This window comes from Nipponia nippon, unplaced genomic scaffold (genome assembly GCF_047370975.1).
Source record: "Nipponia nippon isolate SJK-2023a ecotype South Korea unplaced genomic scaffold, ASM4737097v1 scaffold_1, whole genome shotgun sequence".
Classification (NCBI taxonomy): domain Eukaryota; kingdom Metazoa; phylum Chordata; class Aves; order Pelecaniformes; family Threskiornithidae; genus Nipponia; species Nipponia nippon.
In genome coordinates, this window is record NW_028262290.1 from 129,511,794 (window position 1) to 129,538,107 (window position 26,314).

Consider the following 26,314-nt stretch of genomic DNA (forward strand, 5'->3'; position numbering starts at 1 on the left):
TTTAGTCTGATGTGCAGTAATAACAGGCATTTGGCTTGTTCAGCTGTGGGCTCTGTTGAAGTTATATACTTACCCATGTTATACTTTCACACAATGATAACAAAGTCAGAGTAATAGGGCTAGCACTGAAATTTGAAGGGCTGCCCATCAAGCAGCCACAAGGAAAGAGGAATGTCCTGAGAAATTCAAGAAGATTTCTTCATTGATTTGGCAGGTTACTTCCCAAGTGCACCAAGAAGCTCAAGGTCACGACACCTCAAGCAGGTGATGGAAGAGAAGAGGAGGAAGAGGTGCACCCAGTCGTACCTGGTGGAACTGCCCTCACCCAGGGGCTCACAGACAAGGGCTCCCAGGGACTTCACTGCTTAAAGATTCACTGTTTAAAGCCCAGGTTGGACTTTCTGTGTGGGTACACATACCAGATACAACACATCTTTAATCTCTTCTGGTCACTCAGAACCTGACCACTTGAATTTTAGAAGACTTTTCATTTCATTATTTGGTAAAGCAAGGGACACAGAAGTGAACAAGAAATCAAACCAAATTCTTTTTCCTTATATCCAATCATTTTGCACTCCACAAAATTCACGCCTAGATAATTTTTTTCTCCTTGTGGTTTACACAGGGAGGTTTAAGCCAACCAAGGATGCCATAAGTTACCTCACTGACACAGGCATTACCTGGGAAAAGTAATACATTTGCACTACCTTTAGCACATACCCTTTTTCATCTAGAGGAGACTGTTACAATCTCCACAGTGGGCTTTACCACTAAAAATCTAGAGGACTGGATTTCAGTAAATAGAATCAGGAAGAAACAAGGTTTCTATATAGATAATCCTGGCCTCTCCTGCATCTGCTAGCAGCACTTTTGGAAGGACTTCCCCCGCCTCCAACAATGGTAAGGTGTTGCTCCTTCCTTTCCCAAATTTGATACCACAGGAATCTCAGTGTCCCCAGCTCCCAAAGTTCAGTTCCACACCACTTGTAGTACTTACCTGGAGGGAACAATCTGTCCCACAGACATTAATATTTCAGTGTTAAAACAACAAAAGCTTTGACACACAATAAACTACAAACTTCAAAGCAATGCAATGTTTAGTTAGCACAGCAGCAGAGATTACACCTATTTCAGCCAACCTAACTACAAAGTTTCCTGCAACGATGACTAGCATGCAAAACTTACACAAGATACTCTGTGTTATCTCAAACAGCTCTTTTTTGGCTAGGAAAGATGGAAATGGAAACCATCAATGACTCTCTATCCATACTCACAAGGCTTTCTAACAAAAATAAAATACATACACAAAAAGGAACAAATAACATTACAGTCTTTTTTCTGTCTTTTTAAATGAATGTTAAATTATCCAACAAAAGGATCAGTTGCATTTTCGCGCAATGCCTTTAGCAAACCTCCCTTCCATTTATACAGTCAGAGAACATAAAGCTATTTAGTGTACGTATGTACCTGGAGTTTCTGAATTAGTTCAGGAGTCACTGGATTTAATAACACTTGTTCTTCTTCAGCCAGCATTAAAAAAAATTAAGCAAATATAGTGGAGCTAGTTGATAACGAGGAAGCTCTTGGCTAGACATACCCGATAAAGCAGCATAGCACCAACAATTTCAATCAGGTCACCGACTCTTGTTTATTAAACACTGACCCCACCTACATAACATATAATAAACTTTACCTCTCACTTCCAAAGTGATATTTCATAACTCAGCACAGATTTCACATAAGAAACAAGTTCCTACTTCCCAAGTCATATTTGGCTTGGTTTCTAAGATGTTGTTTTGGTACAAGACTGACAGCCCCTCAGTTTTAGTGCCTAACTCCAATAATAGTTTATAGAAGACATGCTTAATGTGTGTTAAATATTACTGATATTATACTGACCCCAGACTGGGTATTAGCTGTCTCTGGAAACAAAGTAGATAATTCTAATGGCTACCTGAAAGAATACAGCCCATTATTTTGTGTGACTAATTACTAATAATGAATGGATTCAAATATAACACATTAAAAGGTAGTATACGACATACTGGAAAAGAGGAGAAAGTCTGATTTCTAGGCACCTTAATAAAAAGGGAAAAAAAGAAAACACCACACACTATCACTGCACCTGGCTTATTATAGGGCAATTGCTGCTGCAATTCTTTGAACTTACTGATGACAGAAACAATTTAAAAAAAAAGTCAAATATGCAAAAATGAAAAAACAAGAAGGAAGACATGAAGACAAATGTCTAAGAAAAGTCTGTCTCTTCCCCATATATCATTAATTTTTTATTATGAAATCCAAGAATAAAACATCTTAAACTTTAAGGTATTTAGATTTCCCCAGGGTTTAGGTGGGTAATGAAACAACTATTTTTCAATGTCTCCCTGCAGAGAGTAGATGATCTATGATGCTTCCAAACTAAGGACTGCAAAATGCCAAACAAATCCACCAAATGAACACAAAAAGAAGAATCATACACAGCAGCACCAGGTTGCCAGGCCATTACGGTCAGGCACGTTTGCCGCAGTCTTTGAGAACACGTGCAGCTTTTTACTCTTTCATTACTACAGAGGATTGTCATGCACAAAGCACAAAGAATACGTCCCTCAGAAGCAATCTTGGAGCATTTCTGGCCACAAAACTCTGCGTTTCTATTTATTTAGTTGGCTAACTAGAGGTCTAAGGGCCCCACTACTGGTGGTAGTGGTGAAAGCCAGGCAAAATGTTCTGACTGGGAAAGCAACCCAGTGGAAGGATAGCTATCTCATAGAAGTTACCAAGCATAAATGGAGCTACTCTACTCAGGGGACTCCTGATGACAGAATATACTCCTTAGCAACTGCCCTCAAGCAAAAGTCTTGCCAAACAGAAAGTTCTAACAAAAGCCAGCACTTTCACAGTGTGAATGTGCCCACAGCACAGATGTCTTCGAGCAGTTTCACTGCCGGAGGACACGGCCAAGTGCAAGAGCAGCATTTTCTCACTCGTGCTTGCAAACACAGGATTCTGCGAGCATAGCTGGCATGCAGGCACTTTACAAGTCCTACTCTTCAATGTGGTGTGTACTGTTCCTTTCTAAACTTAGTCCACTATGGCATTTTCAAGTGTAAGAGGAAAATAAATTCTATTTGGGACAAAGTCTGTCTGATTTCTCACTGGTGCCTAAAGTCCCAACAACAACAACAAAAAAAAGCCTAAATCAAATATTTGCAAGCAACTGCTACCCAATTATGATTTTCATAAAAATGGAAACAGTTTATCCATAAAAGAAGTAGCCTGCTTGAGACCCTTTCATCATTATATATTTGCACCTAAAATGGCACAATTCACCTTGAAGAAGCCCATTTCAAAAGATAAATATCTAACACTGGTTAACATCCACACACACATTTGCAGCATAGTTTTTTTTCTACAATTACTCTGAAACCTGAAAAATCCTAGTGATATTATTCTTAATAATCCATTACTATAGCCCAAGGAATATACAATAGGAAAGGGAACAGGAAAGGAGAGAAGTGGTAAGATTAAGGCTAGCTTGACCTTACCCAGCACTCACGGAACGCCAGCAAGCCGCCTGTGTGTGGTTACTCAGACAAGAGTATGAAAAAACTACATAATAAACTAAAGGATGTAATTGCATATAATACCAAATAACCTCTGTGTATGACAGGGGAAGTGCAGAGAGAGATGGTTACCTTTAAGGGGAAAGAGTACTGGATATTACCCACTGGTTTACCTTTCCGGTTACAGCTATTCACAGTGGGCAGGTCTTGAGCCACCATAAAGGTGGCTCATATGATGCGGCCTGTTATGGTTGCTAAAGTGAGCCTGTCAAACTTAAATAGTGAGTCTTATAGGAACAGCACAAATGCACTTCATTAACACGCTCACTGCTGGACTCTTGGTGACGTGCGCTTAAGTGCCTATATTTCACTGGCATGTTAACGCGGGCGTCAGCGATAGACCTGCCAGCATGGCTGAGGTTCAACAATTTCTCTCCCTCTCATGCCAAACCTGTGGAAAAGCATAAGAATGGCAACTGTCTTTTTGTTCAAAGATACGCATTCTAGCTTATTCCATCTCTACGTATTATTTAATTGGAGCTGGGGCTTTTTAAAACCAATCTTGGAGGTATTTTGCCAGTAGCTTTCCAGTAGGAGTCATGCTTTCAACATCATCTGAATATTATCTTGACTCTTGAATTCGTGTCTTCTTACCTGATAACATATTATCTGTTTTTATTGAAGGAAACTTCAAAGTCATTTCATGTTTGTGCCTGTGAATCATCAGATGATCCTCTGTTGGAAAACGCTGTCAGGCAAACACAGAGAGAGAGAGGAAGAGAGGGGGGGGAAAAAAAAAAAGAATTTAATTCTCTAATAAACTTTTGGCATTGGACAGAATTTCAAAAATGAGAGAGAGAAAGAAATGTATCCAGCTAGAAATGTGTCCAAATGGCACAGGAAACAGAATATTTGAAAATGCAAGTGAGTACGAGTAACAAATAGCTGTACTTTACTTAGAAATGTATTTGCTACAGTGCTCTCTGGGGCTGCAAACCGCAAGGTGTCTTGCATTTGCCTGGAAACGCTGCAGACCAAGTTCTGGATTCTAAGGGTCTCAGACACTCCTGCTACCACAGCCTCACAAGTCACCACGTGCCTGAGGATCTGCGATAACTGCTGTGGTGTATGTTCTTAGCCCACGGCAAACGCAAAGTAATGTGGCATATCTTAAATCACTTTACTGGATTTTTCTGCTTTTGTGTCTTTCTGCAACCTATATCTGCGGAACAGCAATAAAAATAATCAAATAAGCCAGCCTTCCCCTACCCAAAAGTATTCAGGCAAAATGCATTTTTAATTTTGGAAACCTCTGATACTTTGACTTGATTCAAAGTGGCAATGCAATGGGGCTCAGTATATAACAACTCTTTATGACCCTTTATGATATTAAATTAAATTATTTTCCTTTGTCAAGCAGAGGTGGAGAGATGTGCTTTGTAAGAAACTAATCAGTGTGCTAAGTTTGTTTTACAGTCTGATAACAGACTTCTACAACAAATAGCTTCCTTTGAACAAGACAAAGAAGAGACAAGCTTGAATAAATGTTCAAGCGCTTGCACACTTGGGCTCTAAGAGCAGACTGGTTCTGTCAAGTTTCCTTCACCAGAAGGTGCATACACAGGCCTTTGCTACAAACTACTGTAATAGTTTTAACAGGGTTATTTCAGAACTAGCAAAGGCCAAAAGTTGTATCACCAGGGCTTGAGGGAAAAAAAAAAAAATTAAAAGCAGCTTTTTAAAGCAACAGGTACATAGGAGATTGTAGAAAACTGGCAACAACAGAGTTAAAGTGACTTAATGCTTTCAACACAGTATTCTTGGCTAAGTGACTTTGCTTGTGGCTATAGTATAAATAGTTGCAGTATGTTACACCTTCTGAGAATCTCTCTAAGCCCATAGACAAAGCAGCATAAATAATAGCAATGAATTCTCTGGAAAAAAAAAATAAATCCCAAAGACCTTTTCCTCACTGTGAAATCCTGGTTCATTGCTTACTCATCTGGAAGAAATGCAGCACTAGAAATTTATGTTAAGAACAAAGGGAATATGTGAAAGACCTTGCTCAATGAAATTGTGAGGGGAGGGAAATCACATTTTGTTCTCATGGAAATAGATTTTCCTTCATGGACGCAACGCTCTGTCTTCAGGGTGAAATCAGCCAGCTTAAAGAGGGCATGGGGCAAGTGGGGAGAAGCTATTCCTCCAGCCCAGGCTTCTCTGTCTTTTTTGTAAGTCTACTTTCTTCCTTGTGCAGAAGGTCAACTCCCTCAGCCCTCAATACACATCCGCACTGGCTGATAGAGAAGCCAGTCCCCAGGCAGCTTAGCTGGACAACAGCACTGCACTATGCACTTCTGTCAAGTCCTCATTTACAATAAGCGGAGGTCATGTTTTGAAATGGGAAATTAAATGTTTTTTAGATGAAGTCACACCTACATTTCTCATCTTTTCAAACTGTAACAGCATACAAGCAAACCTGCTCTCTGAACATCTAAATGAGCTTGTTTGGATCAGCTTCTCCTCCACTGAGGAAATATTAATTAATAGCTGACATGAAAATACTCAAGTTCACTGACCTGAGTGGAAGTTAGTTTTAAGATTCAACGAAAAGGTAAATAAAACTTGACTATAAAACTCAGATACTTTTATTCTACCTCTGTGAAAGAATGGTGAAAGTTTAACTCTGCATGTGGACATCTGAAGTGACAAATCCTCGACCAGAGGGACAATCCAAAAGATGCACTCCGACACCTGTAGAAAGGCTCCCACTTAGTGAAACAGCAAAGCTGCTCGGCCAGTTGTTAACCAGACCTCAGGCTTCTCCCTTTTTCCAGCTCATGGCAAAATCAACACCTACACTCCAGTAATAGTCACCCATCGTTCCACCAGAAGAACCTAAAGGGTTGTAAAAATACTGGCCAGCTGAAAACTCCCAACATACAGTTAAAGCAGGGAAATATTACCCTCATTAAGAGAGGGGGACTCCAGGAAATGGGTAAGCTAAATCACTTAAAACAGATGCATACAGGAAGCCTGTGGCAAAAGCCCAAAAGATACCTTGCCTGAAAATTTTACTCACAAACTCTTGTCACTAAACCGAATCAGGGTTGGAAGCACCACACGTGGAGCTTCCCTCATTGCTGGGGGGGGGGGGGGGAACTTCCCTCACTACTGCAAAATCATCGAAAAACCACATAAATCCCAATCCAAAATCTCAGCAGGTAAAACCCTTGTCACTTCAGGTTTTTTAAGATCATTAAACATCTAATGTTACAGGTCAGATTGTACCCTCAGAGACACATGGCAGATCACCAGTCAACAGGAATCCCAAAAGTACATCCCGGGGCAGAATTTATCTCCAGGCTGCATTTTCTATAAAGAATATTTAGTAGGAAGATGTCTCAAGGATTTAAAAAAAAAAAAAAAAAGCTAATAAGACATCATTGTATTTAAGTATTAAAAATAATCATGAGGGTTACCAGATCCAATAGGAAACATAATATATTCCATCATGCATCTAAGCAGAAGACAGACAAATGTGTCCTGCCTAGCGTGTCCTCCCTTGCTAGCCACTAAGAGAAATTTGCAACACCTGACCTGAAACATTAGGCTTGGGGATGAGGGAAGGCACAGAAGCAGCCTGAGAAGCAGTTTTACCAACTCACTTTTGACTGGCTGTTGTATTTGCTTTAAATATTTTGTAATAATATCTTGTGGGGTAAGGAGGGAGTTAAGGGGGGGGAAGGACTTAAAACACAACACACATATTATTATTAGACATGTGTTAATATATCAGGAGGCATTATACAAGCCAGAGCTAGTGCTGAGGACTCAATTAATATCACCGCTGACTCCACTCACCTGTGAGCAGCCTGGGGCACTGCAGACAAAAGGCCTCTCCTGCTCCAAGTTCATCTTTGATTCCTCATAAATCTACATGTTAAAAGGGGGAGGGGGAAAGAAAGGGAACCTATGAATATATATGTTCTAAACTTCACACATACATGCAACATACAATCGTCACGGTTTGTGCTTTTATTTCAAACTCCCAAAACAGACCAGAACAAAGTTTTCATCCTCAGAGTACTAAATTTGCTAATATTCAGCAGGCTCCCTACAGTCTAAGTTCTTATTACTCCTTCCTGAGCACATGTTTACTTTGAAGGAAGAAAAAAAAACCACAAAACATTAAGCTTTCACAGCAGAAATCTGCCTCAGAAAAAAGCATATGTTCAGTGTTGTTATTAGATAAGACCGTGTCTGCTCAGAAATATCTCGAATTAAGGGGTTTTACCTTTCCTTCTTCAGTTCCTGCTGAACAACATTAAAACCAGACGTCTAGGTTACTTCTGAGAAAGAACCCACTTTTTGAAGTTCTTCATCCATACTGTTCGATATTAATAACTTAAATACATTACATACATGCTTTCTATACATACAAGATAATTGTGCATCCCCATCCTTTAAAAGGTCAACTAGATCCTCAGGAGCTTGAGAAGTGAAGTTTTGCCTAAAACTGCCGCTTCCCCATAGCGGTTCCAGTCCTTAACCTTGAACTACAGCCTAAGGGAGAGCTCTCGGGTCTCAAATAAAACCAAAGGAAGAAATATTCGCCCTCAGAACAGAGTAACGCAGCTGAATTTTGGTCAATATCACAGCAGTGTCCCTGACCAGCATCCACAAAAAAACCACCATTTTTTAGTAATGTTCTAGGACATAAAATAAATATGTTACTTCTTTCAGAAATGTTTTGAGCCTGTTGGTACAACTGGCATTACAAGCTAGAATACAGCAGCTGACCCACCTTAAAGCACAACAAATGACTTCTACTTACATTGTGCCTCAAATCCCTTCAAATTCAGCCTTACCACAGCCCCCCTTAGACAAATACCTGAGTTGTGTTTGTGCATTTTTTTTTCATAAAACAAAGTGAAATATCTTGGTTGAGAAGCAGAATTTTTAAAACTACAAAAATCTGCAGAAGGACAAGGGCTAAAATGACTCAACCCTGTTTTCATTTTTTAAAACTATAATTCATTGCTTCCTATTATCAGGAATATCTTTACCACACTTACACTTGTTGCTAGAACAGCCTTATTTTCAGAAGACTTGCTACCATCCCCTGCAAACAATAAATACACCGACAACCTGAATATCAACTGGACCTGTACTTAGAGCAATTATTTTCAGTGCCCTAAGTTCTCAAAAAAAACCCCAAAACTTTTGGATGATAACTTTTTCTTTTTAATTAAAATTCATTCTGGTGGACAGCACTAGCCTGACAGGATATTTTCCTACTTGTGACCTAAAAAAAAAAAGAAAAAAAAAAAAAAAAAAGGGCAGCAAAGCACCCTTTACCTGACTCCACTGACTCACAGAAGCAGCATCCAGAAGTGAAGAATTTCTATTTTTTTTTGCCCTTTAACCTCCACAAGGACACTACCCCCTAAAGGCGATAATTAGCATCAACTGTTTTTCTTGAGGTGGACATCTCTACCAACAGCTGGCCTGAGACAAGTGATTTATTGCACCAAATACAATCAGGTGTCAAAAAAGACCCTAACTCAGGACTAACCTACCTATCTACACAAGGCTAGAACTGAAATAACTAAAATTGTACCGAGTTTACTCCTTCAAGATTATTCATATCCTGTTTTGATTTAACTTACATCTATGTTAAACTGAAATAGGATACTCATAATCAGAAATGAAAGAGTATATTCGCATAAAGGCTTATACTAAAATAACTAAAGGTGTTAAATTACTTCTAGTTTCAGTTATTTCGGTTCCAGACCATGCATAGACAAGCTCATCAGAGGTGAAGCAATAAAAATGCTCTGAATTACACTATCCTGTCTGAAAGAAGCAAGCAGCAGAGAGATAACTGACTAAACAAACAAACCCCTGCAAAAACAAAACCAAAACCTCCAGCTAAGTTTGATTTTTAAATCCACCTCTATTTATGGGATGTGACCCCGGGATGTTGTCTTTCCTAAAGACCTTTTCACAGAAAGGAGAAATATAAAAAAAAAAAGAGCAAGCTACGTGTGGATAATGAAAGGCTTTATCTGATATCTCAATTATTCCTGCAACTGAAGCACTGCCAAAGGTTTCTGTTACCCTTTTCTCCCCTCCTCAGGGGAGAGTGACAACTGCATTTTCAATAGCAGAACAACGGATGAGTCTCAGTTAAAGAAAACAAGAGAGTAACAATTCTGGTCCCAAGTGTCCAAGTGAATTTCAAAACATTACCAGGAATTCTTTGGAGTTTGTTTTCTTATTGAGTATTGCAAGTCTAAAACTGCCCTCCCCGCCCTGAGCTTGAGCTTTAGTCCCTAAATCCATCAGTACACGCTCCGATACAATTAAATGATTCTCAAGGTTACTAGAGAGATAAGCACGGAGTCAGTACCAAAATAACGTACTCGACGAGGACCAGAATCCTGAGCGTGGGGATCGACTGCAGGAGAACATGGACTTGGGTTTTATTCTCAGTACTTTGAAAAGGTGTCGGATTCAACATCTAGTTGTTTACCACAAATGTACAAGCAACTGCTGATTCCCACGAGAATCCCTCTTTGCAGACACTAAACTTAAAAAAAAAAAAAAAATCCAGAATGGCTATATCATGTGTGCCCTCCAGGGTACTGTCTAGCATAACTTGACCCATATAAAATGTTACCAGATAGTACAATGCCCTCAAGACAAATTGCACCATGCAGAATTCATATTTACATGTGATGCTATCACCGCAGTTGAGACTGTAGTACTATTCACTCTCTTACAATAGTAACGAGTGAAAGAAGCTGCCTACTGCCTACAATTTTTGAGAGGGTGTCCGGTGCTTGGCTATCTTACAGCACTAATTCAAACTTTGTGCTTGAACGTTGACCAGAAACGAGCAGCTGAAAATCTGGGCTGTGCGTGTGGGCCTCCTGTATCCCCCATTCCTGCTGAACTCCGCAAGAGCTGATGCTGAGCGGAGGCACAGGCAACGCAGGATCTCACCCCAGGTTTGCAGCAGGATGGGAGCTCTCAGCAACAGAGGTGGTTTTGGTTGTGCACAGCACAGTTTGCACAGCATCCTTTTCAAGATGCAGGCATGCATCTCCTGTCCTTCAGTCATACACAGCCTCTGGCACGCAGTTCACTTCACATAGCTCATGTGTGTCGCTGGGCCACACGACTCCAGTCTCCTTTTTCCACAGTGCATGCAGGTGGTTCAGCATACATGAAGGAAATCACGCAACCAATGGCAACATTTCGACTTCACCTAATAAAAATAAATCGCAGCAACCTTTCCATCTAAATTAAGGTGCTTATTAACCTTTGGGATCTTAAAAATTCAAGTTACGCTCGTGCACCTTTCATAGTACTACATATGACTGCCACAATTAATGTGCATGAAGAATATCAGGCAAATCTATGATGACTGAAAAGTTAAAAAATTGCTCAGGCCTGAATTTTTTACTTCTGTTATCAATAGCTTAATTTATTGCAACTTTGTGACCTCTTCAAAGAGACAAACAAGGATTATAAATATAAGCAAGCACTAATATTGATATGTCAGCATTAGTTCTGGTATTATTAACAATGGGCATGAGTGCATTATGCAGCAGAAAAGGGGGCTGAATTTTAATAGACATGTTAACAACATCTGTCAGCATTTATTGCCCTATTGTGACCACGTAAAGAGCCTTATTGGCAGAATACATAAGTGAGGAAATCTGCTACACTGTTGCAGCCTGCCATTCTCCTGAAATATCACTCTGCTTAGGAGAGGTTCAGGTATTCTAATTAGAAAAATAAATAAACAAAAATACAGACGAAACACAGAAGGACTTCTCCAAGCCATGTCACATGGAAGAAAAGCAAGCAAGTTCTGCAGCAAGCCAAGATTTTCTTCTACTCCTTGATGTCTGCATAAGATACTTCTAAACATTTTTTTACTATAATTAATAAAACTGAAGCCCACAGCGAGGAATGCAAGGATGTAACAAAGAAATAAAAAGCAAACAAAAGAAACAAAACCACCCTCAAAACAGGGCAACAAACTACATCCCCTCTCAGCAGCATCCAGAGGCAAGTACCCCACGTCCTCAGGCTCCTCAAGGAGATTCTGCACAGCCCCATAATCCTTCTTTCTGAACCAGAAAAATAGTTCTAACAGCTAACACCAAGAAAGCATACTCCTTTCTGTCTCTCTCTCTCCCCCTTTTTAAACTCAGCAGTAATCTTATTGCTTTACTGGTAAAAACATCAAGCAGGCTTGTTTCCTGTTTCAATGTTATTCTTGAAGTGGGCTGCAGTAAGAATCTGATTTTCATTGGGCTATTATTATTTGCAGCTGCACGACCTTTTTAACCCTCTTTTAAAAGTGACATTTCAGCCTTCAACCTCAAGCTGTCTAAATGTTGCAAGGTTTTCAGTCCTCTGATTAACAGTGAAAATGAACCGATGGGGAGGTGTATACTACAACGTGTCTAATACAGGTCAGTGCACCCATCCTGCCATTTGCACAAGTGAGTAATTACACTCTTATAAGCAACCTGTTTGTTGAAATTAATCACCTGGGCACATGCTTGCAAGACAGGTTTCTTCAGCCTGGTGTGACCAAGGTCACTGAGATTTCCAAATGCAAGTGCAAAATACCCAGTCACTAGCATTAACAGCAGTACGCAGAGACATGAGCAATAAATGAAGCACCACCTATTTTTTAGGGTCATGGCTACAATGTATGAAAAGTGAGAGACATGGTTATGGTGCACTTGTGAATATTAAAGGAACCCATCAGTGTATGCAGCATTTTAAACTGCTAGTGGTGGCTATTCGGTACAGCACTATTTACAGATAATTACAGTGTTATTACAAATGCTATTAAGACTTGTTGGTTTTGGAAGTGTAGTACACACAGGGTTAATGCCTACAGTTGTTCCCAATATGTCCTTGCCTGAGCAAAGCCAATTTTAAGTATCGTTGCGCTGAAAAGGTGCATGGTGTTTTTCGTCAGCATGGGCTGTTCAGTGGAAGTGCTTGTTTTCTGAAACTAGCATCATGCTTTCCACATGCACACATACAGGGCTCATTATCACGGCCGTGCCTGCTTCGGCTGCTACAACGAAGGGTCTGTCAGCATTTCCATTAGAAACCCCCTCGTTTCAGGATTAAAGCATTTCCAAATGGTTCTGGATGCTGGAAAGCAATTTGTGTCTGGAGTCCCCAAGAAGGCCTTTAATGTGATGCACATTTGAGCTGGGGCTCAAGCCCTCACTGGTACTCCAGTGAAGTTTTTGTGATTGCATTTCTGACATTTATATGTGGAAAAACACTCAGCTTGGGCCTTTATTCATTTGTTTTAAAAGAAGAGAGCCCCATAAATCTTCAGGCAGAGCCGAGCGCTCTCAAAAAGCGGTTGATGTGTGAATTGCCTCAACAGCAAGCAGCCTTCGGTCCTTTCCCCGTGGTTGGCAGCACTGCCGCCCAGCAGCAAGCACCCTCTGTGTGGCACGGGGGGTGCCGCGCTAGTTGTTAGCCCCTTGCCACCTGTGAAGTCGCTGGCCACTGGCATGCTTCAGGATCATTTGCCAGTGGAGTACCAAAAAGATTCTTATTTCACGCTGCCAAACACCCAGTTCTTTTTAAACAGCCACTCGCTTTGCTTACTGCCTGCCTGAACAAAACCCAGTGCTGGGAAGGCTCCCCAGCAGTCCTAAGGTTTTATCCCATCCATCTCTCCCAGATATACCCATTTGCCTCCAAATCAGCTGAGGGAGAAGAGTGTTTGCTCCCCCACTCAGTGTTTGGCCACTCAAAACCAGTTTCTGTTATCAAGGAAAACCAAATATCTGCCTCCTGCCTTTCTTCTGCTTATGCAGAGCTGCTTTCTTCTCAAGAAAGAGTGAGCAGAACTGGGGATAACTAAAAAAAGAAGGGGAAAAGATAGGAAATTTCAAAAGGGAACAAAACCGAAGTTTGTAAAACTCTGGAATTAAGGAGAGGGGGAAATAAGGGGAAGAAGAACCCCAAAGGGGCTGGCAGCAAGGAGACACCAGTGGAAATGGAAAAGAGAAAGAAAGTGGAAGTGAGGACTGCAAACCACTGAGGACTGGGCTGAGGAAGAGCAAGGGAGTAAAAGGATACCTCTGAAAAAGAAATTCAAAACAGAAAGCAGACGACCTACTGCCTTCCCACGTAACAGCAGCATGAGAGCCCAACACTGTGTATCATCCATGCAAAACAGAGTATTTGGTAGAAGGCACAATTTGTCCTCTACACTGGATGAGCTGTTTCTCAAGCCTAGTGAAAATGCACAAGTCTAAATGATTACTCTACCTTTCTTGGGCTCTCCATTTCAGTATAGGAAACCATCATGGATTTACTGGGTATAGAGCAAAAGGATTTGCTGTTTTACAGAAGTGGCCATGGGGTTATTAAGCACAGGCAATAGAAGACAAAAAAAAAGGAAATAGGAGAACAGAGGTGAAGAGTGGATTTAAAACAAAAACAAAAAAAAAAACGCAAAACCCCAGCACTTTTGAAAACAGTTCATGAAAGTTATCTCAGCATAGAAATATTCTATAGGAGAAATCAGATCTTTATAGGGAAAGATGGCTATTACTTCAACTCTGGAAAAACACTTTGAGGAATAATGTGGTTATTTTGCACTCTGCGATTGGCCAAACAGGGCCGGCCTGACCTGGAAGCGTCCCAGGCCTGTAGCTCTGCAACTGTCCCCCACTGATGGCATTTGCAGAACAACCCTAATACCTGCTCTCCCTAGTTACAAGTCTGAAATGACACGAGAGACCAGACTGTAACCTTGGTCACAGCACAGAGGTTTGCTTAACAGAACATGCAGCGGCAGCAGCACAAGCTGTAGCAATATAAACACGAAGTCAAGCAATGCAAGGAAAAGGCACTATTCCACAATGAACATTTTGCACACCGGCAGACAGAAACAACACCTGTATCACTTCTCCGTTTTCCCTATGTGCAATTTTTCTGCTAGCTTTTCAGTGCTGGAAATTCAACAGCTAACCCAGACCTACTGAAGTAAACCCAATATCTGGGTCTACAGACTTAACAAGCCAAATGTTAGGGAGAATATCAAGTGTCTACGGGTAGTCAAACAGCATCAGAATTTCATGTTTATCTCAACATGAATGAATATTCTTGCTCCGTTATCAGCAGGAATTCAACTTCAGTGCTCATGTTAGAAGGCTAAGTGAGACTTCAAGGTCTTGGGATAGTCAATGGAAAGAAGGTGTGAAGGCTATGTTAGTGCAGGATTCAAACAGATGCTTTAAATCATCTGCTACAAAGGGACTCTCTACTAACTATCTCAAAAGCTTCCACCCTCAGACTTCTTAAATCGGCTGCCTCGTGGTACGTGGTGATAACATCTGCCTCAACATCTGCCTTTTACATAAGTCACTGTCCATCTCACAAATTGTTGTGCACAACGGGAAGTGGGGAAACTGCAAAACAACTGCAGTAACACAAGTGACAGGAATCTTGCTTCAAGAGACAACCACTAACAGCTAGCACTTTAAAGGAAAAACATATTTGTTCTGTTCTTTACAAGCAAGTCTTGGCTTCTCCCTGTTTGGGACACAGTCCCTTGGGGCACAGAACGCACATACAGAAGTTAAAACCACCATTAGCTGAAATCAATATTTACTACCAAACTCTTGAAAGATTTAAAGGAGAAGATACACGCAGAGAATGCTATTCCAGGCTCTCACAGTCATTATTAACACGGATCTGATAGCATGCACTCTCTCTCACTACTAATTTTTAGTGGGTCACACGCTTACCACCACCACAGTGCAACATTTTATGCCCTACCAAGTTGGTAATAACATAAGAACAGCCTGCTTAAAACTGTATCTAGTTATTTTCCAGGCAAAGGGATAAAAAAGAACAGAAGATGCTTAGCCTGTGAGACATTCTGCCCCAATTTTCACTCATCTCCCAAAGGTTAATAGTATTAAGTGAGATGCATCCTCTGTCTTCTACAAACCCCTTCACAAACACAGCCCCATTCCCAGAGCTGTAGAAGTCACTATGCTTCGTGTCAGTGGTTCCTATGCCAAGAGCATTATCGTGGGTGTACGAAAGAAAAACAAAGAGCCTTCAGATCATCTTCACAAGTTAAGATGGTTCATCATGCCTATTGCTGTGAAACAAACAAAAAAAAACCCTACTTCAAGGAAAAAATTCAAGCGTTATGCACTGGGGAAGATCTCCAGGAAGCCTGCAAAGGGCAGAAAAGGCAACTGCAACTGTGGCGAGAGATGAAGCCCATGAAGCAGAGGGTGTCAATGATGAACTCCCAGTAACATCTGGCAAATAAGCTAATCTTTTGGGACTTTCCAATGTTGGCAGATAAGCGTGTTGTCCATCCCTTCAAAGGCTGACCTCATTTCTATCCTTGGGTTAATGGCATGCAAAGCTCTCTGCTACACTTACTTTTTTCACTCTTCCCCCCGCCCCCAACAGTTATTATTAAACACCAAACAACTTTGCCTATTGTTGTAGTTTGCATACAATTTAATTAAGAGTTTTCCCTCCAGGAATAATATTGACTGAAGGTTTTGAAGGGTTGTTTTGTTTTTTAAATGTACTGTAACTGCAGTATGCTAATTGCTTTGGTTTACGATACACAAATAGATAAAAGTATTCACCTACCTTGCATGCAAATAAACACTTGGATTTCCAAAGGGAAGGAAGAAAAAAAAAGAAAGCATAAAAGATATCCTGGGGGAAACAACAACACAAGGCTGCTTAGCTGAATTTCATACCAGAAGCAGTTAGGGGCTTTAACACGAGCTTTGAAAATTCTGCCAGCCCAAATTTTCCTTCTCATTTATTATATAAAATAATCCCTAAACCAGAACTCTGCAAACCAACTTTATACATTTTAGGGATACAACTCTGCAATTCTGTATATTTAAAATAATTTTAAATTAAGGCCAATCTCGCTTTTTACTTTTTTTTTTTAATAGTTAACATATAAGACAGCTTAAGATTTTCATTACATAGAAAAATGAGGCCATTAATAACTCAGCTACAAGCCATTAATTATTAACCTTTGCCAATTTTCAATGACAATTTTTAAAGAATTTTTTTGGGAACTTCTCTCTCTTCAAAATAACCAAAAAAATCCCGAATCAAACTTTCGACGTTCACTGTTCTTAGTATAAGATAAAATTCTCTGTGGTAACAAATCTCTGCTGAGAACGCTGGCAGCCCACACGTCCCCTCAGGCAGTACTTAGCAGTAGAGAGGCTTAGACATTAAAAACTAAAAACTGCTCTTTTCAGCCCTGACAATCAAGGGCAGGCTGCTTTGCAGCACTTTAAACTTTGTATGTGCAAAGCTACCGGCAAGCTCCAATACATACACCTTATCTTCAGATACTTTGTTTCTCACCATCATATAACAAGTTCTACTAACAGCAGCATAACAACCTATTTCGGGTAAGTTTCATTTGGATTTTGGCATGTCCATATGTTTTTAGGAATATCAAGATGGAGTCATCCTACGGTTAAACTACCTTCATTAAAATAAGAGGTTTTGAGTTTTGGAACCAGGTTAAAAAGCTGTTTCCAAATCATCTTTGCTATTTGCATTGAATATAGCACAGCACAACTGGACTTCAAAAGGGCAGTATGCAAGTAAAGCAGTAAGCAAGGATTTGCTTGAACTAACAAGTAACTCAGAAAAAAAGATACACTCAGACAAGCTGCAGATATTAAAACAAGAGTTTCTGTATTTTGGTGGCCCACTTACACATTACAACCAGCTCCTTCTGGAGATTTTTTGTCAGACTGGAGGCTTTCATCTTATCAAAACAGTTAAAACTATGGACCAGAAGAACAATTCACAAAAGTTAATGAAAGCCTTTTTGGTGGGGACAGGTATTTTAGTCTCAGTCTCCTGGACTACCTGAAGCGCCATCAGTAATCATGGGACACGTCCAGGGCAGGTATCATCAACAAATGATGCCCCGCTGCAGGAGCCCTCCCCAGGGCTCCGAAATCAGGAGCCACTACCGAGGCCTGGAGACAAAAACACTAGGAGAGGCGAGCGATGCCCAGGGCAGGCAGGCTCGCTCAGCGCCAAAGCCCCCTCCCTCCCCTCCTCATCGCAGAGGCCAGCGGCACAGAGTCCCCCGCGACACCCAAGGACAGCTAGCACCAGAGAGAAAGCTGAGGACTGTCTGCTCCGGCAGTTCAGGTATCTGACTTGGAAAGAGCACAGGATGGCCCACAAACTGCTTGGCAGACAGCCAAAACAACGCAAAAAATCCAAACCATTTTGTGCTGCTTCCCCCACCCTCCCGCAGACCCCCTAGCTCGGCTCTGGCGTCCCCCTCTCCCCTGGATGTGTCCGCAACCCTTGGGTCAAGCTTCTCGACCATTAAAGGACTGGACCCAAGAGAGGGGCTAACTTTGATGAGAATCCAACACAGGTCTTCAAAGACTTTCGTGCGAATATATGCCTGCTCTGAGCACAAAAGCGGTGATCCCTGTCTTCCCCGCAACTCGGGCAAAAGCGAGAGTGCCCCAGAGGTACTCGTGGGGACCGGAGGTGCTCCTCCACCCCCAGCACTAACGATGCCCCGCAAATACGTTTGATACATGTGAGAGAGAAACGAAAGTCTGCTTCCCTCTCCATACCTCAGAACAGCAGTTCAAAGATGAGCATCTCAGAGGAGCCCCAGGATAGGCAGGGAGGTGCCGATGCCCATGGCTGCTGGGGCTGCCCTGGCTGCCCTGCTCCCTGGCTGGGGTGGTGGGACAGGTCCTGCCTTGACACCCCCAGAACCCTCTCCGTGGTCCCAGCCCCAGGGAGCCCCACAGTGTCTGACATACAGCTTTCCTGGTGGTCTCTGTTGGAGGGTTAAACAGCCCAAGGCACATGTGGGGAGGCTGCTCAGCTGTTGGTCCCTTAGGAGCCCTCCCAAGCCAATGCAGTCTAGGGTTGGACCCAGGGCTCTGCAACAAACCCAGACAGGTACAGCTTGCGTACTTCCAGCTAAACAGACCTCAAGCCGTACCTCAAGGAATGAGAGACTTGGGATGCAGAGGTAAAGGGACATAAATGCAGTCATTGCTCCACTGCCAGTTCACAAGCAGGGGACATCTGACATGGGTTGCTACTCTGCTCTCAATTAATACAGGTGCTGCAAAGCAAACTGCTACCGGTGGTTGGGCAGGGGGATAAGGCTGCTTTCCAGAATCAATTGAGCGGTGCCCGTCATTAGGCAAATGTACATGCAAATTATAGGAACCCCTCTCATGAGTAGATACACAGCAGAGAGATCTGCTTGGCAGGCACTGAGGAGAGCTCTGCGCTGCAGGGGCAAGTGTGTGTGTCTGTGTGTGCACATGCACGCAAATCTGTGGGGTAGGTGTGAGTGTGCAAAGGGACACTTCTTTCCCTCCTAAAGGGCTGCAAGTGCATTTCAGCAATGCAAAACTCCCCAGAACTCTTCTCAGGAGACTGCTACATCGCAGTAAAAAAGCAGCCTTTCTGGCCGATGGATTATTGCCTCTGTTGAGGAGGCAGTACATCAAAATGAAACAATTCCCAGCCAGTGACTAGCCACAAATTTCTGGCAGTGACCAATCCATAACTACAAACAAGAATATTAAAAACCGACACACATGAAAAAAATATTACTTTTCCTAAAAAGAAGGAGGCAAAGTAGGGAGTAATTCTCCGTGGGCTGTACATTCACAATCTGTGAACAACTCAGAGCAACTTGTAACATGCTGCAAGTGTAAAGCGGTGAAATTCAAACATCTCCAAAAACCACAGATTTGTAACTTGCACTTATGTAAATACACAGCTTTCAAGCCTCAGCCATCCTGGCCATAGCTCTTCTGGGAAAAATGAAAAAATCTTGGCTGAGATTTTCAAGAGCAAGTAATGATCCTGAGTGCCTCCAGTTTTTAGGTGTCCAATCAGAAATACTTTAAAAAGCTTCATTTTCAACTCATGCTGCACACACCCTCTTCAAATCATATCCCTTTAGGGAATATTTATCTTAAAAAATAAGCAAATAAGGAAAGGTCAGACACATAGACATTATTTTGTTCATTCTTCTCAGTATTCTCTCTGACATGAAGACGTAACACTGTGCCAAAATTATAGACAAGAGGCTAAAGAACACACCTTTAAAGACTGATTTTTTTTTTTTTTTTCAACAGAGCTTAAAGATGCCCAAAATCATAGTTAACTGCAAGGAGCTTTAAGTATCCTATATCTGTAGTTTCATCTGAAAAATCCCAGCTTACATGATCTATCCCAGGTCATGCAAAGTTGGTGGCAAAGCCAGGAAATAAATATATATATATATATGTATTTTATAGTTACAATGTACCGCTTAACTACAAGATCATTATTTTGGGACTGGACTGCATAGACTGCTCTGGCTTTTTGCATTTTTAATTAATATAATTTATCTCATTTTGAACTAGGGTGTAGAGAGTTATGAATAACGAATTCTTTGTATGAGAAGTTAAAATAGAATTTTAAAAAACTAAAAAGCTATCTCAATATATAATTGCCTCAGTTTCTAAAAAGAGGATTTCATATATAGGCTGTTTTGATGGTCTAGCAAGCATATGAATACATAATTCCTTTGTCCCCGCCCCTTGCAGGAACAGAAGATCACTGAGATCTGTACCAGGACAGTGAAAAAATACCCTTATTTCAAAAGTAATCAGAATGTAAGCATTAGTGTTCCCTAATAATATAGGTAATATAACCCACTACACAAAAAACCCAAAGAGCTATGATCTTTGCATACGGAATCACTGACCTTACTGCCATCTCTATGCCTGTACAGCAAACATGCTATGGGTGTTTGTATCAACTGACCAGATGTATCTATACTGCAGAGTACCTATGCTATAGAGATAACATAATCACAAAATAAAGGCGTAATCGAGATGGCAGAATTCCTGCGAAAGCAGATTTTACAGGTTAGTAATATCAGGGACTGCATCCAAGAAAGGGATTACAAATGAGGGCTTCAGTGTCTGGAGCTGCAGAGCACTTTTTGAAAGACCCTTTCATCCTAAGTGCTTGACAGATCCTCTCAGTGCACTCTCCACCTCCGATCAGGCACCTGAGGAGGGCCAGGAGTTCTTCTCAGAAAGATGTATTACTGCAGGATACTTCTTCCCAAGTATATGCTAGCAATATGAAGGCCATTAGGTCTGTATACTCTAGCTGTCGTAATTTTGCATGACACACCACCCAATATTTTTATAGGTAAGGCTAGGTTTTCTTCACAGAGAGAGCTATTTACATGAACAATTTCAGATACTGACTAATGCTTTTGCATTTATCAATGCCACAAATAATTTTTGAATATTAATACCACTTGATTTTCTTTCAGGACAGTTAGCGGCAGTTATAAATAGGTTCTATTACCTTCTTATGGGTCAAAACAGACAAAGAAAACACTTAACACCCATTTTGGTTGGATCATCCAAATAATACGAATCTGTGCAAAATTCTGAAGAACAGAAAATGTTTGGAGAGTATCAAGAACAAATGGGACTATCATGAGTCTCCTTCCAAGGACTACCACCCATCTCCTCCAGAAGACTCCTATGCTACACTTCCCTCTTTCTCCCCTCATATTCATTCTTAGATACTGTCTTGATCTCACGTGAAGAAGCCTCTGATCTTGGATCATTCATTTTGCATTTACATACATAACATTTTATTTCATGCATTTTTTTATGACTTCATAGCATGCACATGGCTGTAGTACACAATGTGTCATGAACTTTTTGTTGTTACGGTGTTTAAAAAAATGAGGTGCTTCTCCAAGGCACTTTGATACTACACCAACACCTTTGGTATTGTCTTGGTTGGGCTGTAGACCTAAGAAGTTGGCTCCTATATGTAGGCAATGGTAAGAAAAGAAGCAGCAAAATATCCCTACTCATGAAAGAACATCTGGGCTAACTAACCAATCTGAAATATAAGGATGTCTCCTGGTGTCACTTCACGAATAACAAAAAACCTATGTTGAGATACAGGCTGCATCTTCTATTTGAAGTTAACCTGGAAAAAATTTTCCTGAGCGTTACCTAGGCTGTAACAAACATAGAAGAGCAGAGGTAAATACACCGAAAGCATATTTCATTTCGGTTCATTGTTTGTGAGAAGCATTCACAGGTTGTCTTGCTTCTAGCACCAATGCTTAGCTCTTTAAGTAGACTCCACATTTTTCTTTATAGATTTCAATCTTATGTGTACAAGGGAGAAAATGAATCACTTTGGTAAGCAAGTATCACAGCAAAGGAAAAGAAAAAAAAATCCAGTCATTGTGGTCCTTCACACTAACAAGAAACTTAAGGAATGTACGTCATTTTTTCAAGCAAGCTCTCTCTATCTTCTTTTCTTAATGGCTTTCTCTGGCAACCTCATTCCAATTCTCCTATTTTCCTACTGAGAACAAAAAGGGAAAAGAAACTGAAAACACAGTGAAAAAAATATTTTGGGGAGGGTGTTTGTGTGATAGAGTTAGGGGAAGAATTGTGGAAATATTTGGGTTTCATCCTCAACGCAGTCTCTGGGGAATTTTATCATTCCAGATCAGCTCTCTGTTCATGCACATGACACAACTGACTACGAAACCCATTTTGCGGGAGTTGGCAGGGCAATGTTAGTAAGGCCTCAACTTCCAGACAGAGAACGCAGTCCTGCGAATGAAGCAGTCAAACCTCAGAGGGGTGAAGATCCCAATTTCAAAATCTGTTAAAGAGATCAAGCCCATTTCACTACTGGATATGACTCTGTATTTTGGGGACAGGGAGGTGGAAGCAAAGAAAATCAGACTACGTATATGCTGGCAAAGATCCCTTCCTTCCTTCATCCCTTTTCACAAAGCCTATATAGCTTGTGCTTTTTGATGGAAGGCTTTAATTGTGTGATAAATCATAGTTGGTAAAACAATTATTTCTAATTTAAATCAAATCCCTTTTGGAGGGTTTTACCAGAACAGGTCTGCCTGCAGATCTCCAGTAAGCAAGCCTGTATAGCAAGACTAGTTCAGGCACTTGCTGATAGAGCATGAACGTGAAAACGCATATCCACCATGGACTGTGATTTTACAGTAACTTTTAAAGAAGCATGGCTAGAATATTGCAAGACTATTCACTTTGGTGTGTGAAAATCCCTTTGGTGTTTTCCAGTTAATAAGAATGAAAGGAGAAAAAAAAAGAGAACAGAACATGGGAAAAAAATTACAGGGCTGCATAGGCAGCCTTGAAGGAACATGGATTGAACAACCTTTGAAGTACCCAATTCTAAAATGAGATCATATGAGAATTTTTTAAAGCAATAAAAGTGAAGCCTCAGAAACAAGTGTAAGTTACAGCCTGAAGTGCTTTATCACAGCTCTGTGAACCCTCTTCCATAAACCTTAGTTGTTTTAAAAGTATATTTACTTCAAGGCAAAAATGGAACTGATTGTGGGGGGATGAAAGGGTGGCGGTGATAGTTTCCCAGAGGTGTGTTGATAAATGAGGCCTGCATCTCATGATATCAAAATCATTACAGAAGGAGAATTGTCTCCGGCCAGCCTGCAAGGAGGCATTTTCCACTTGGGGGTAAGAACAAATACCAGTGCCTTACATGCTTCTGCAACAAAACTCCTGCCCTCCAGAGAGCAAAGCCTTCGATTTAACAACATGCCTATAGGTATGTAAAATCACAAACTAACTTCTAAGTCTATTGCCTCAAAATGTTATGCCTGGGCTAATGGTATGACTGTGCTGTGCTACACAAACTACCCAAGCTGATTCTGAGGGAACGTGCCTGTTTACGCAGCATGATGCAGAGCTGGGCAGAGGTTGCTCCTGAGCTAATCAGCCATGCCTTTCAGTGGGGCTAACTAATCCACACACAAAACTCTGCTGACATGGATATGCCCCTTCCAGATAGAAATCTGCCCACCCATGCTCATCTGGGAGGCTTCTGCGTTATATGACACCCACACGATCAACTTGACTTTAAGCATCCTCAGCATCGCCACTTCAGTCAATCATCCCAGACTTCCTCCATAATCAATGGAGAGAAATAGGCACATGACGTAGGCATCCATATCGAGAAGAGAGGAATCATGAGCTAGAATTGCCAATTTCTCTCTACCAACTCTGAAAGAAGCTTGAAGGATTATCTCAGAGACCACGTAGATGCCTGTATGTGGTCAGAAAAACCCATTCCTCCATATCTGAATTTACCACAGCTGTCTGAGCTAGGGTAATGCTGCCTGCCTGTCTGTACAGTGCCTTTAAAACCATGGATGGCAGCACACTGAAAAAAGAAATGGATGACACTGTTGCTATTCATATTCTTAAAGCAGAAACTAGAGAGAAAGTGATAGGTTAAGAAAGTGTCCAAGATGCATCACATTTTTTTTGCAACCAGATGGGGTTTTGCTGCCACCAGAGCAGAAGGTTGGCTCCAGTCTCCACACTTCCATGCACGTGGCACCTCCTGCCCCCAGGACTGGCAGGAATTAGCGAGAGGAAATATCCCTCACCATCCAAGGGGAACAGAGTGTTTCGCCCTCCGCACGGTGACCTGCCTCATCGCGTAAAAACAACCCTCCAGCTGAGTACGTGCAGACCTCCCTTAGGTGGAAAACAACCATGATGCAGGACCCCGAGCAGGGTGGGGTATCGCATGCTATGCGGACAGTCCAGCACAGAAACTGTCTAAGCCACTGAAAACAAGGCATGTTTTCTCATCTTTCCTTCTCCAAACTCCATCTGTGTTCAGGTAGTAGCTGTAAAAGATACCACTTTAGATATCGATTGAGCTTGTATGCTATTGCATACAGGAGTTACTTTTAAATATATTTAAATGATAATGTTATTGATATAACTTGTGTTGGGAAGCTGAAAAAAATTTGTAACAATTTCTTTTTCCAGCCTCGTGGCTTGCCTGCCACCAGGTTCTGTAAGACCCAAATTCTGAACTATATACATGCAACTATTTCTTATGTAGTTTTAAAGTAACCCGCAAGAGCCCTGGGAAGAAATACAGGTAGGCAGCTGGAGGAGAGAAATAATTCAGCTCAGAGCCATGTAGATATCTGTCCTGATTTTACAAATGAGATAAGAAGTACAGATTTTAAAATTATACAAATGCTGAACCATTTGTTTTGGAAGATTTAGCAAAATGAAGCCTTTAAATTTAATTCTTCAAGTTATAAAAGACTCCGTCCAGGGCAGTTGTTATGGTAGGTTGACTTCATCCTCCAAGGCAACTTTCCCTCTTTATTCCTAAGCCCTGTAACACCCTGCAAGCCCCAAGGGCACCCCTGCAGCAATCTTCTGAGAAAGAAAGACAGAGAGAGAAAGTTGTCCTTGGATTTATTTAGCAAGAAGGAGGCCAAATCCGGGACAGGGAAAAAGGTTTGCATAGAGTCAGAGCTCTCGTGGATTTGTAAAATCATCCATGCACATGGAATATATTGAACCTTGAACCTAAACTAAGGTCAAGCAAGTTTAAGGCTTGATACAGATGTTTCACAGAACTCTGGTAAATGAAGGTGAATGTTACTGTTAAAGCAAGAGAAAAAACAAGCTATAAAAATGGTTGGTTGATTGTTTATTTTTCTTTTCAGTCCATTGTCGAGTTTACTTTGTCCCCCTTAAGCCCAGCACTGGTATTTTCTGCATCTGGGTGATGACAGCAATCTCTTATACACCACATAAAACAGATTTAGAAGTTTGAAAGCCACTCCTGGCCTGGTTTCTCCCCGGAAATATATCCCTCCAGCACAAGGGAATATTTGCATTTTCCTCATTTGTCTTTAATTTATAAAAATACTGATTGACTTCTCGTGCACAAAAAAAAAGAGATAAATTCATTATAAGCAAAGTACCAACCCCTCCAGAACCCACGAGACAGCTTTTGAATGAAGATTACTTTTATTTTTTAAATTAAGTTACAGAACAATCCAAAGAGAAGTCCCTCAAGGAAAATTAACATAATGACTTTTAAAAAAGATACTATGATCACTTGTTTTTAGCCGATTACTTTTCCTCCTTTGGCATGAATGTGTCTGAAATGGTGCTCAGAAAAAGGGCCAAGACCTTCCAAGCGTTCAATGCCATGACGGAGTGTAGGCCAACATGGAAGAAATCCCCTTTCCAAGCAAGTTCTGACTAACAGTGATAATGTTATTGGCTCTGAATCTGGAATGAGTCTCAAGATTTGGCAAATGCAGGAGAAATGCAAGTTTGGAAATAATTTGGAAAAGTTAAAAACTTGTAGGAGATCCACAGTAAAATAATGCTGTAATAATAATAAGCACTTTCCAGTTGCAAAGAGCTTAGCATACATAAACTTCCAGCATCAGAAGGTATGGAGGTGGTATTATCTCTCTTCTACTGATAGGGCACATGAGCAAAGGGACTTCAGGTGAGAGATGGCATCAGTGTCTGAACAAATTAAAACAAGAGATGATGGGCCATGAAGTCTTGTGTTCAGAACAGATAAAAATGAGACAGGCTTCCAAGTTAAAAATTTAAAGAGGGACAAGTTTGCAGAAAAGACAGGAGTAGTATCAGTATTTTTGGTCTTCCCAAGCTAACTATATGAGTAAGGGGGCTGCAGGATTAGCACACCTGCTTCTGTAAATCAGCTTTAAAGACAGTCACTTGCTTTGTTTTCTCCACATTCCCACTGAAGTCCCAGGA

General features: G+C 41.1%; 1 protein-coding gene across 9 annotated transcripts in view; it reads right to left on the reverse strand.

Moving 5' to 3' along the window:
* Positions 1-26,314, reverse strand: part of CREB5 (cAMP responsive element binding protein 5) — a 258,871-nt gene that overhangs the window by 208,975 nt on the left and 23,582 nt on the right. For 7 of the 9 annotated variants that reach the window (XM_087772373.1, XM_087772381.1, XM_087772339.1 and 4 more), the window contains 3 exons: positions 7,431-7,502; positions 4,221-4,314; positions 1,186-1,224 (listed from right to left, as the gene is read on the reverse strand). In XM_087772373.1, the coding sequence (XP_087628499.1) occupies positions 1,186-1,224; positions 4,221-4,314; positions 7,431-7,484 (187 nt within the window). In that variant the 5' untranslated portion in view covers positions 7,485-7,502. Of the gene's footprint in view, positions 1-1,185; positions 1,225-4,220; positions 4,315-6,223; positions 6,313-7,430; positions 7,503-26,314 lie in introns of those variants that run through there. The other 2 variants (XM_087772396.1, XM_087772388.1) reach the window with 2 other exon arrangements.